Raw genomic sequence first — 13030 nt, 5'->3', positions numbered from 1 at the left:
CAGAATTATTTACTGTCTCTTCAATTCATGGTTAATGACTTAAGTCAGTTTCTGCACATTATGATCTAACTTCCTTGGGGGCCCTGAATTTAATTACTTTCAGCTTTTTTTTTTTTTTGTCAAAATAAGAGCTATTTGAGACTTCTCTTCCCAGCTAATTTGCAAAGCAGAAGTTACAGGCCTGTGTTTTCATACTGTGCTTGTGGTGGTTTGGATGGGGAGGGGAGGTTTTGGGGGCCTACAGTGAAAACAGGGAGTTCTTTTTTTTGTGGTTATTGCTTACGTACCACTCTTTTTATGCACTGATGTTTTACTGTCCTGGATTTTCTGTAGGCTACAGCAAGACAAAGTCCCCAAAGGAGGGCATGGGGGCAGGCGCCTCACTGGTGCCCCCTGACTTGCTTCCTCTCTTTTGGAATCCTCTCTTTTTATGGCAGGTGAAGGGGGGGCAGAGCGTTGCAGCCCACATGGGTGCTGAAGGGTTGGGTTTTCTGAACAAGTGCCAAGCACAAAAGTTTCTGCCAGAGACAACTGCCTGCGTGGTAACACCGTTATTTCTGCAAATAGGAATTGTCTACACTCTCATAAACAAATTATACTGGGTCCTGGCTGGCTGTCATGATTCTACTATGGAAATTATTTCAGAGAGAAAATGTGTCTCTCTGTAAAATATTTTTGAATTTAGTTGTTAAGCTTGTACAATTCCTGATATGGACAAAACTGTACCCGAATGAGTTGCCTCCTTTTCAGGCGAGAGCTGATGTACTGCTATGGAGGCTGGAACCAAGCTTTCACTTGGCTGCTGGCATATATTTCTTGTAACCTCATTTGTGTCAACAATTATAGTTTCCGATGGGTCTCATGGAGCTGGGTCTTCTGGGTCACATCATAGTATTTCTTACGGTTTTGCTGTTGTACTAAGTGTTTTTACAGTTCTAAGAACTGCAAACGAATTGCACTGTGTTTTTTATCATCTTATGTCTTACTGACTTAATATTCATAATAACATGGGTAGGAGTATGATAGTTTCAAGTCATAGCATTGGTTTGCAAAGCAGGTGCCATACACAATGTTTTCCCGAAATGGATATGTTGCTTTTTGCCAACGTGATGTCTTTCTAATGCAGGAAAGCTGTAGCTTAGACCCCAAGGTGTCAAGGGAAGGATTTTGCAGATCAGAGCACTAGAGGGCAGTGCTGACCTTTGCAAGTAAAAGTACGCGAGCGCTAAACGGTACCAAGGGTTTTGTAGCCTGTCTGTAAGGTGTCTCTTAGCTCTGCAGAAATATTGGTAGTTCCAAATAAGCACACAGTTCCCTCCTTCTTTCTTGCAGGTTTACCATGTCTCTTCTGACAGCTATGAGACTCAAAACCAGCACTATGGAAGGAGCTTGACGAAGGAAACAGTGAAGGATGGTAAGGGAGTTTGTGTGTCAGAATTTAGTGCTCTTGGATAATATTCATTTGTTTACTTATTTATAGAACTGTATGGTAAAAGTACTCTGTGTGTTGCCATTTTAAAAATCCTTTTTTTCCCTCCTCTTGCCAGGTGGGTCTTTAGCTATTTCCTGTGTCATGTGAACTACCTGTTGATCCTCAATTAAGTTTCTAATTGGCTGTAACAGTGGTGTAAACGACAGGAATGTCCTCATCACTACTACTTTTTAGTAGTAGTCTACTAAAGTAGTTCTACTTTAGTAGAGTACAGTCTTTTACTACTACTAAGGGGATGATAGTGGTAGAAATAAATTTCTTTGCAGCCTTGAAACTATAATGAAATGATTCTACTATGATTCTACTATTAAATGCTTTCGAAGTATTTGATGTTTTTATAATATGTATATTTTTATCTCTAGTTGTCTTCTGTGAAGATGTCCTGTCTTTTAAATTAGAAAGCTACTATAAGGGTGTCTTTTGATTTAAGGGACCTTCTTGATTGAAGTCAATCCATATGTAGCTCTAAAGTACCAATAAATAAAAATGCTGCCATTATGGCTGTTTGGTGATAATGATTTCAAAGTAGTTATTGATTGATATCTATTCATCTGTCCCCCACTAAGGGACAGAAGGACACACCCCTCTCCAAAGCTGGCACTAACTTGTCAGCTCTGTCTCTCATGACAAAGAGCTGCTTGAGCTTGTTTGTTCCTGAAGAGTTCAATGGATCCCTGTCCAAAACTTACCCGGTCCAGATATTTGCTGAAATGACCTGGGGAGCAGGAACCGTGTTTGTCTACTGATTTATACATTGATTAGTTAGTTTACTTACAATCCAAACCCAATCATAGAATAGAATCATAGAATCATAGAATAGAATCATAGAATCATAGAATAGTTAGGGTTGGAAAGGACCTTAAGATCATCTAGTTCCAACCCCCCTGCCATGGGCAGGGACACCCCACACTAAACCATGTCACCCAAGGCCTCATCCAACCTGGCCGTGAGCACCGCCAAGGATGGAGCAACCACAACCTCCCTGGGCAACCCATTCCAGTGCCTCACCACCCTCTCAGTAAAGAATTTCTTCCTTATATCCAAGCTAAACTTCCCCTGTTTAAGTTTGAACCCGTTCCCCTTGTCTTGTCACTACAGTCCCTGATAAAGAGTCCCTCCCCAGCATCCTTGTAGGCCCCCTTCAGATACTGGAAGGCTGCTATGAGGTCTCCACGCAGCCTTCTCTTCTCCAGGCTGAACAGCCCCAACTTTCTCAGCCTGTCTTCGTACAGGAGGTGCTCCAGTCCCCTGATCATCCTCGTGGCCCTCCTCTGGACTTGTTCCAACAGTTCCATGTCCTTTTTATGTTGAGGACACCAGAACTGCACACAATACTCCACGTGAGGTCTCGCGAGAGCAGAGTAGAGGGGCAGGATCACCTCCTTTGACCTGCTGGTCATGCTCCTTTTGATGCAGCCCAGGATACAGTTGGCTTTCTGGGCTGTGAGCGCACACTGAAGCTGGCTCATGTTCAGTTTTTCATCGACCAACACCCCCAAGTCCTTCTCTGCAGGGCTGCTCTGAATCTCTTCTCTGCCCAACCTGTAGCCGTGCCTGGGATTGCTCTGACCCAGGTGTAGGACCTTGCACTTGGCATGGTTAAACTTCATAAGGTTGGCATCAGCCCACCTCAGAAGCATGTCGAGGTCCCTCTGGATGGCATCCCTTCCCTCCAGTGTATCAACCGAACCACACAGCTTGGTGTCATCGGCAAACTTGCTGAGGGTGCACTCAATCCCACTGTCCATGTCACCAACAAGGATGTTGAACAAGACTGGTCCCAACACCGATCCCTGAGGGACACCACTCGTTACCGGTCTCCAGCCGGACACTGAGCCATTGACCACAACTCTTTGCGTGTGGCCATCCAGCCAGTTCTTTATCCACCGAGTGGTCCACCCATCAAATTGATGTCTCTCCAATTCAGAGACAAGGGTGTCATGTGGGACAGTGTCGAACGCTTTGCACAAGTCCAGGTAGATGACGTCAACTGCTCTACCCCTGTCCATCAGTTTTGTAGCCCCATCATAGAAGGCCACCAAATTGGTCAGGCAGGATTTCCCCTTAGTGAAGCCATGCTGGCTGTCACCAGGCACCTCCTTGTTTTTCATGTGCCTTAGCATGCCTTCCAGGAGAATGTGCTCCAAGATTTTGCCAGGCACAGAGGTGAAACTGACTGGTCTGTAATTCCCTGGGTCATCCATTTTCCCCTTCTTGAAAATGGGGGTTATATTTCCCTTTTTCCAGTCATCGGGAACTTCACCTGACTGCCGTGATTATTCAAATATGATGGCCAGTGGCTTAGCAACTTCATTCGCCAGCTCCTTCAGGACCTGCGGATGGATTTCTTCAGGTCCCATGGACTTGTGTACGTTCAGGTTTTTAAGATGGTCTCGAACCAGATCCTCTCCTACAGTGGGCCTAGTGTCTTCATTCTCACAGTCCCTGCGTTCGCCTTCCAAGACTTGGGTGGTGCGGTCAGAGCCTTTGCCAGTGAAGACTGAGGCAAAGAAGTCATTAAGAACCTCAGCCTTTTCCAAATCCAGGGTAGCCAGTTCTCCCGATAGCTTCCAGAGGGGGCCAACGTTGTCCCTAGTCTGTCTTTTACTCACTACGTACCTATAGAATCCCTTCCTATTATCCTTAACATCCCTAGCCAAGTTCAATTCTAACTGGGCCTTAACTTTCCTCACCTGGTCCCTAGCTTCCCGGACAGCATCCCTGTGTTCTTCCCAGGCCGCCTGTCCCTGCTTCCACCTTCTATAAGCCTCTTTTTTCCATTGAATTTTACTGAGTAGCTCCTTATCCATCCAAGGAGGTCTCCTGGCGCTCCTGCTGCACTTCCTTCTAGTTGGGATGCAACACTCCTGAGCTTGGAGCAGGTGATCCTTGAATAACAACCAACAGTCTTGGGCCCCCCTGCCCTCTAGGGCTGTATCCCATGGAACCTTACTAAGCAGGCTCCTGAAGAGGCCAAAGTCTGCTCTCTTGAAGTCCAGGGCAGTGAGCTTGCTGCACGCTCTTCTCACTGTCCCGAGGATCTCGAATTCGACCATCTCTTGGTCACTGCAACCAAGGCTGCCCTGGAGCGTCACATTTCCAACCAGCCCTTCCCCGTTGGTGAGCATGAGGTCAAGCATGGCGCCTCTCCTTGTCGGCTCCCCTATTACTTGCAGAAGGAAGTTGTCTTCCATGCAATCGAGGAACCTCCTGGATTGCTTGTGCCGGGCCGTACCTTCACTCCAACAGATGTCAGGGTGGTTGAAGTCTCCCATGAGAACACGGGCCTGTGAGCGTGAGGCTTTTCCTATCTGTCTGTAGAGTGCTTCATCCACAGATTCCTCTTGATCAGGTAGTCTGTAACGGATCCCCACAGTAATGTCTCCCATCGCTGTTCTCCCTTTAACCCTGACCCACCAACTCTCTGTCGACTGCTCACCGGTCCCCAGACAGAGTTCCATACTCTCCAGCCTATCCCTAACATAAATAGCAACTCCCCCTCCCCGCCTGCCAGGCCTGTCTTTTCTAAAGAGCCTGTAACTTTCCATTCCAACACTCCAGTCGTAGGAGCCATCCCACCATGTTTCTGTGATGCCTACTATATCCTACTCCCGTAGTCGTGCACACATCTCTAATTCCTCTTGTTTGTTTCCCATGCTACGTGCGTTGGTATAAACGCATCTGAGCCGAGCTCCAAATGAAGCCAGCTCATTGGCTGGAGCGGCTGGAATATCTCTGCATCGCTCCAAGCATTTATTGTAGGTGCTGGCAACTGACTGGGTGTGTTGGGATGAAACGATGTCCCCCTTCCCCAACACATTTAGTTTAAAGAAACCTTGACCAGCCTGGCAAGCCTCCTACCAAAACTGCTCTTCCTCTTCTTTGTCAGATCAGCTCTACCAGCCCCCAGTAGACCTGGCCTACTAACTTGGGTCCCGTATTCAAAACACCCAAACCCCTGACTATGGCACCATCCTTTTAACCATTTATTAACTTGGCCAATCCTCCTAGCTTTTTTAAGGTTCCTCCCTGTATCCTGGAGAATTGATGAAAAGACAATCTGTAGTATTACACAGCAGGCCTTACACAGGTGTGGTAACTGAAGATTTCAGAGTTCCGTGGTTCACTTCTGATGTAGATAGTTTCTTTTCAGTCAGTTACTATGTGAATGCTGTCTGTTTTTTCTCATCAAGACCTATTGTCATCCCAAAAGAAATAAAGTCTGTTTTCTTTTCAGAGGTGAAAATAATCCCAAAATGTGTCTATTTTTTTGCAGGCATCTCAAAATTTTTCCACAGTGGATACTGCTTGAGAAAAGATGTGATTGCTGCCAGCATTCAGAAGGTTGAAAAAATTCTGGAGTGGTTTGAAGGCCAGAAGCAACTTAACTTTTATGCAAGCTCATTGCTGTTTGTTTATGAAGGTTCCTGTCAGCCACCAACCATGCGATTGGGTGATGTCACCTTGGCAGAGAAGGGAGGAGTGCCCAAAGGACTGTTATCGGGTGGAGACGTACTGGAGTATAATAATAATATACACGTAATAAATTCTACAGAGAATGGAAAAATTGAGGCCTCTGTAGGTAAAGGCTTGTCCAAATTTTATGCACTTCACAAAAAGGCATACTCAAAGAGGCATCACAGTCAACTCTCACTAAAAGTTGAAAACTTGGAGCAAGACAACGTGTGGAAAAGCAGCACATGCATTACGCAGGAGCATCTGAACGGAAATGTTATACCCCAACTGGAAAAAGTTTTCTGTCACATGCCAGCTGACATCAAGGAAAGTACAAATGTAGAAGTCCGAATGATAGATTTTGCTCATGTATTCCCTAGCAACACAAAGGATGAGGGCTACATTTATGGTCTGAAGAATTTAATCACAGTACTTCAAAATATTTTGGATAACTAAATTCTTTGCTATGTTTTTTACTGGGGGCCAATGATAAAGAAGAGTAACAACATGAAGAATTTCTGCACTTGTAATGCTGTATAACTGGGTTTCTATTGTTCTATATTTTATTTGTCTTTGTACTTTTGGTAGAAGGGTTTAACTTTTTATAATCTCACTCAGGAAAATAATTGATAGTTAATTAGGGAGTGTGAAAGGATGAAGATACTTAAGATTAAGCGGGATAGAATGAAATGTGTATGGTTGGCTTAAATCCAAGGAGTTCAGCTGTACAATAAGGAAGGGTTATGATAGTTCTCCTTGCGACTTTAGCATAGATAACATTTGCCCACTTAGCCTTGACACTGAGCCGTATCTCCATTAACAGGTTTTTAAGAAAATGGACTGAAAACTAATGTGCAGGATTGATGTCCTCAATACTGCTCTCTTGTGTTTACTGTGTTTGAATAACTGGAGTTAACCCCGCTTTGAGAGCAATCCCGTTGAGTCAGTAGTCTAACCTGGAAGCCAGTGTATCAACAAGTGCTTTTCAATGTCACGGGACAGTATTGCTGTTCTTTCAACCCTGCTGTGGGCACTTCCTCTTTTGGTGGTTGTCTGTAGCGGATGTTCACCACAGACAAGCTACAACATAATTTGTGTTGAGGTGCTAAGAAAATGCTGGAGTAAAATATCCTAACAGGCTTAAACTGCACAAGTGCTAGAGAAACTGTTTGTTCCTAAGAAAGAGTAAAAGAACATGAACGGGAGATGTTCCAGCAACTAATTTGGTTTAGGAGGTTAAGTCAATCTCTTATGTTGTGACTAAGAAAAAATGCCTCACTCCTTTGTTCAGATGGCCCTTCTCTGAAAACATTAGTTTTAAAAGCAGACTAATTGAATGGGGAAACAAAGTGTTTTGAGTAAGCACACAGAGATTTCCTCTAGCCCTTTGCTGCTTGCATTTTTTGCAACAAGTGTTTCACATTTCTGTGAAACACTGCTGGAGAGCCCCGACTGGAAATGAGGAGCAATACAGGTGAGGAACCGTTTACTGCAAAGATCCAGTTCAGCCCTGGAGCAAGCAGATGTACCTCTGTGTTTGCAGTGCAGTTGTGGCTCTCTTACCCTGGGCTAAGGAAGCTGGCTCTTTTATTTATTTATTATTAGTTTTTAATGACACACAGGTAAGCTGTGTAATTGGAAAGCTGTCCCACTTCCTTCTTTTCCACAGGAAAAAATCAAGCTTTCATACAGAATGTTTGAGATCAGGATGATGTATCCAAAGCGTTTTTGGTGTCTCTTTTCTCTATGCTGTGTATGTGGCTACCAGGTGTGTATAGTCAGTTATACAAAAAGTTGGGATGAAGGAGTCTTGCCATCCACAGAGCAAGACTGTAATGCTTTAAGCAAGTCCCAGAAGTGAAACTTCTTAGAATGGACTTTATCATTGGAAGTTTGTATCTTTTACATGTGGACTTAAGGTGACACTGTGGCCTTGCTACTCTCTCTTAATGGTGTTCTGCACTGTGCACACATTTGTGTACACATCTTTGCAAGTTCTTGATTTGACATCTGTTTTCTATATCAGAAAGAGATAAATACTTTTTCAAGCAAGTACACTGTTTTAAATAAAGCTGAAATTTTAGCTCTTTTTGAGAACTTGGATTGGTTGGAAGCAGTGGTGTGTTATGTGTAGAACTACATAGTTTAAACTTCAGAGCTAATATCGGCCAATACATTCAAGAATGGAACCAGTCTTGTCAGGAACATAATGTTTTTGAAGCATGGGAAAAGATGGTTGCAGGAGGGGCAGTGTCATTTTGTTGAAAGCTTTATGCAAATCAAGGCTGATGAGAAAATACCAGTAAGAGAAAGTATGTTTTTCTACCTGTTATTTTCATTGCACCACATAGTTATAATATATTCCCTACTCTCCATGAACTAATTTAAGCCATATTCTGGAAAGAGTTTGTGGTTTTGTTTGCTTTGATGCTGGTTTCTCTGTTAGGATTTTGTTGTTCTATCCTGTAAATGGTCAACACTAGGATAGTCTAAGCTGGTAGTGGCCTTGTATGATAAAGTTGCAATGTTTTATAGAAAATACAGGGGAAATCATTTATACATCTGAATCTTTGCCCTCTGTAAGTCATCTCTTCTGGATTTTAATCCATTTTGTGCCGGAGAAACCAGATATCTGCCTCAGTGAATTCAGTCTTTGGAAAATGGTCTGTATGCTCTTAATATAAGCACATTCTCCTGTTTCTGCTTTAAGATATGTCTTCAGTGTTTGAATGCTCTTTAAGTATTGATTGTTGTGTTGACTTTGGCAGTGTTTGTAATGCACCTGGAATATTGTTAAACTGTCAGAATATTTTGAATAAAAAAAAAAATAAAAGAATTTTATCTTTTTTTTTTTTTTTTTTTTTACCAGTAGTTATTATGGATGTATTTGTGTTAATTTAAAATGTGGTTTAAGAGATAACAGTATTTTTAATTGGAAATTGTGTAAATAAAGCTTGCTCTAGAGGTGTTTTGGCATAGTGCCAGCTGTGAATTTAAGCCTGCAAAGGTGTTATATTCACATTTTTCTTGCACATTTTAAACTTGGTGTTTCTAGTGTCTTTGAGCAGATTGTCTTCAGTTATAGTTGGAGATGTATTCATAGAAATTATTAAACAGATTAGAGAATTAATAAGAAGATGAAGAGGGAGACACTAAACATATGCATTGTCATCAATTTCCCTCCAGTGATGCCTCTTTTGTCCTCTGCGTGGAGCGTACAGGACAGGTGCCAGTGTAGTGGAAATCTTTACAGAAATGGTAATAAGACTTAACAGGTATTTCTGCCCCGTAAAGCTGAAAGCAGGTCCCTTCCCCAGCCTGGGTGTGGTATATCTGAGTGCTGATGTCGTTGATGAAGCCTGTCTGTTTTGATTTTAAGCAATAAGAGTTTTTGATTTAGCAGAATCGATTGTCAAAAGGGAAGATTCGTGGAAGCATTGTTACTCCTTTGCTCTCTGAGAGTATACTTCGCTGAAGACTTTCTACCTAGATGATTGTGAGAATCGTGTATAGGCTTACCTAATGAAAGCTTGAATTATATAAAGTTTTATAAAAAAGCATTTACATATATGGTATTTTTGGATATGGGTGGAATTTGTTGCATAGGTTACATTGGAAATTATTGTACCCTTATGAAATGTTTAAAGTATTTTAATCAAATCATTTTATGAACTGGAGACTTTATTTGTACGTGATTCACATGAAACTTGTACTGTTTTTCTATTTTTCTCTGCTGTAATGCGTAGTCAGACCATTCTTTTCCATAACCCTACAGTTCAATGGAGAACTTTAAAAGCACTCTGTAGATCAGGAAATCACTAATCCCCTTCAGTTTGTTTAACAGAGTGCATATATTCTTGAAATACTTTGGTGTACATGATACTTAAAGTAATGTTAGTGTATTATACATCTAGAGACCCAATAAGACTTCCTCACCTGCAGAGAGCTCCTGCCGGGCCCAGTCTGGATTATGCAGTATTTTAAAAGAGCCTTTTCACAGGTAAAAGCAGTGAAGGGAATAAGGCATTGCCTGTGCTGGCCATGTCAGGTGGAGGTGTTCACAGCCTGAGCTTAAAGTCATTTTACTGTACTGTCAAGTACAGGAAGGGTAGAAACTCACATCCACATCTGCTATTTAAAGTTATGATCGGTTGTCCATCCTCCCTTTTTTACCTCCAAGTAAGCCATCCTCCTGAGTGCCTTTGTCTTCCCTTGCCACTAGTAACCTTCTGTGTGGAATGATGTAAAATTTTTATTTCCTAAAATCTCATGACCCATAACTGCTCTTAAGGTATTGAAAAACACCATCAAAATGCCTCAAATACTGTGGGAAATGCAATTTCCCTTTTGTACTCTTTCCCATGAAAGAGTTGGAATGGAATGTTATTGGAGAGCGTGCTTGGATGGGAGTCTAGCTTTATGAAACTTCTTTATGTTTTGAAGAGAGCATTTTGGGGGCAAGGTGAGTGACAGCCAAACTGTGAAGTTTTTCTTGTCTTTCTGCAATTAATAGTGAGGGTTGTGTTTAAGCAGGTAGCATAGTGGTAAGTGGTGAAAGTTCGTACAGAGCCCTGAGTAGGGCATCTGGTCAGGTCTGCAGCATGGGTAACAGCCACAGGTCAGACCCAAAGGCTGTAAGTCTTACAGTATCTGGCTGGGAGAATACACTGGGCATGATCCTTGAGGTACAACAGATCATGGCAGGGTGTTAGCTGGGAGCAGATTCACCTCCATAGCCACAGGCCAATACTGCCCCTTTTCTATCATCATAGCAATCTAAATGGAGCCTTCAGAGAAGACTGTCATCTGAAGGACAAATATATCTATTTGAGCAGTGTCTGAAAGGGGAAGAAATGAGAAAGCTAGGGGATGTACAGCAGAAAACACACTTCAGAAATAACTGTTGCTGCGCTCTTGTTTTGTGGAGATGGGCCCCATGTATTGTCAGTTTGTTACATGATGTTCGACACCAAATAGTCAGAACAAAGGTACTTTAAAAACCACCTGAGTTTGAATTGTGTACATTGGTTCAAATAGGTATTTTTTTAAAAAGTGACCTATGAAGTAATGTCCAAATGTGATGTGTGTTGCACCCGACTATAAATGGAACTAGAGTGCACAAAGGCACTTTAATACTCTGGGAACTGTACTGGAAGGTAAAGAAAGCATGTGAAATTGCAGCTGATGTGGTGGTGTTAATTGTTTTCAAAAATTTGTCGTTAGTGATGTTTGATGGGTGAATGTGTCTAGTCTGGTCTCAGCTCTTTGATTCCAGTGTCTAAAGCCGTCGCTTAATCTGTAATTTGGATATGTTTGTAATTTCATTTGCTGTTCTTTGCCGTTACTGGACTGCAGGGGGTATTGTTAATTTTACATGTGTTTATTTTATAGACCATTGTACTATGCTATCTACCAACTTTTGTAACTTAATTATAAGTCATATTTAGGGTAATTCTAATAGCTGTATATTTGGCAAATTATTAAAATTTTCTGCAAGTGACTTGCAAGTATAATTGATTTCTTTTTAATACAGGATGATTGTTGAGAAAGTGTTTTCTTGGCTGTACCTGTACTGATGAATCCTTCTTTCTCCTCTTTTCTGTGCTCTCTAAAATGGGTATTTACATAAGATTCACCAGTTCTGCTTTACTGCCCTTTTTTTGTCAGGGCATCCATTGCCATTGTTTGTTGGGAATGCCTGCCTTGGTATACAAGAGTCACCTCTATAAAATGGGGGGGAATAATCCAAATCCACACTCAATAAAAATACCAAACATCAGCATACCAAACATTCTTTGTTTCAATACAAAAAATGTCAAACATTCCCTGTTTAAAAACAAAGAATTTGTTTTTTGATCAAAAGTCCTTGATTTGTTGCGTTCTTGCAAACTGTTGGTCAGTGTTGCGTTTGATTTCCATAGCAGTCCACCAGTCTTTTTCTGAAAACTTTACCTACTAGGAAGTGCTTCTCTGAATCGGAAAAGGATTGGAAAAGACAAAGTCATCCCTGTAATCAAGGCACAACAACAACAAAGATTTTTCGTAACTTCAGGACAGTTCAGGCCTTGATGAGCAGCTAGGAAATGGCTACTTTACTCCAGAAATGTTGAACCTCAAGGTTGCCTTTAATATTTGATTGAAAGCTATGAAAGTCACAGCTTAAGGGTCTCAAAACTGACTCGATTTTTCTCCTTGCTGTTTCAGAAAAGCATAATAAGGATAATAAAATAAATAATATAAAGCATAAAAGGATAATAAAAGGAAGGCAGAGATGAAAGTGTGGAAAAGCTACACATTCCTTTGGTGCTCTGGGGTATGAAGTGAGCTACTATGAGGTGTTCTCAGAACATACCCTGAGCTATGTATGAAAGAATTTACTGCCTACGTTAAGTCGGTAAGTTACTGCTTTGCAGATGTGCAAACTAAATTAAATTAATCAACTGATGGGCATCATGGTTGTAATTATATTGGAGCAGTTGGTGCCAATTAATAGAAGCTTTCAGCTAAGGGACAGTCCCTGCAGTTATTTTGGAATACAGAGCATAGCGGTCTTGTTTTACACCCTACCTTCAGCTACATGAATTAAATTGTTTATGCAGGACACCTGTATTTGTGATTTCCACAGTCCTTTAAAATCATTCTAGAAAGCACTTTAACAGGTCCATGGGAGTCTGTGTGTTGTTGATTACAAGGCCTTTTGCATTTTCAGTCAGTTCCCTAATCTGAAAGCCTGCGGACACAGCCCTCCACTTTCACTGTAGATCTGTTTGGTTTTGGGGATGGGGTGTGTGTGTGTTTTGTTTTGGAAATGTGTTGTCTTGTACACTAAAAGCTTTCTAAATGTGTCTGGTAGTCTTAGTATTGTCATGTGGGTCTGCGCAGCCTGCCTGGTCCAGAATTGAGGAAATCACTGAAAGTGGGGTAAGACTAGAGCTGTGGCAGGAAGCATAGGTTTGTGAGGATCTAGTTTTTATTGGCTTTTAAATTAAAAAAAAAAAATCTGAATGGTCGGCATGCATGGGAGAATCCCCTAAAGAAAACCCATTTCCTTGTTGTTCTGAAGTCAAGGGAGAGCCATGCTCC

General features: G+C 41.8%; 1 protein-coding gene across 2 annotated transcripts in view; it reads left to right on the top strand.

Moving 5' to 3' along the window:
- Positions 1-11447, top strand: part of IPMK (inositol polyphosphate multikinase) — a 53098-nt gene extending 41651 nt beyond the window's left edge. For both annotated transcript variants that reach the window (XM_080622120.1, XM_080622121.1), the window contains 2 exons: positions 1333-1414; positions 5769-11447. In XM_080622120.1, the coding sequence (XP_080478246.1) occupies positions 1333-1414; positions 5769-6403 (717 nt within the window). In that variant the 3' untranslated portion in view covers positions 6404-11447. The remainder of the gene's footprint in view (positions 1-1332; positions 1415-5768) is intronic.
- The last annotated feature ends 1583 nt before the right edge of the window (positions 11448-13030 follow it).

This window comes from Psittacula echo, assembly GCF_963264785.1.
Source record: "Psittacula echo genome assembly, chromosome: 6".
NCBI classification, from domain to species: domain Eukaryota; kingdom Metazoa; phylum Chordata; class Aves; order Psittaciformes; family Psittacidae; genus Psittacula; species Psittacula echo.
This window is presented reverse-complemented; position numbering and strand designations above follow the sequence as displayed.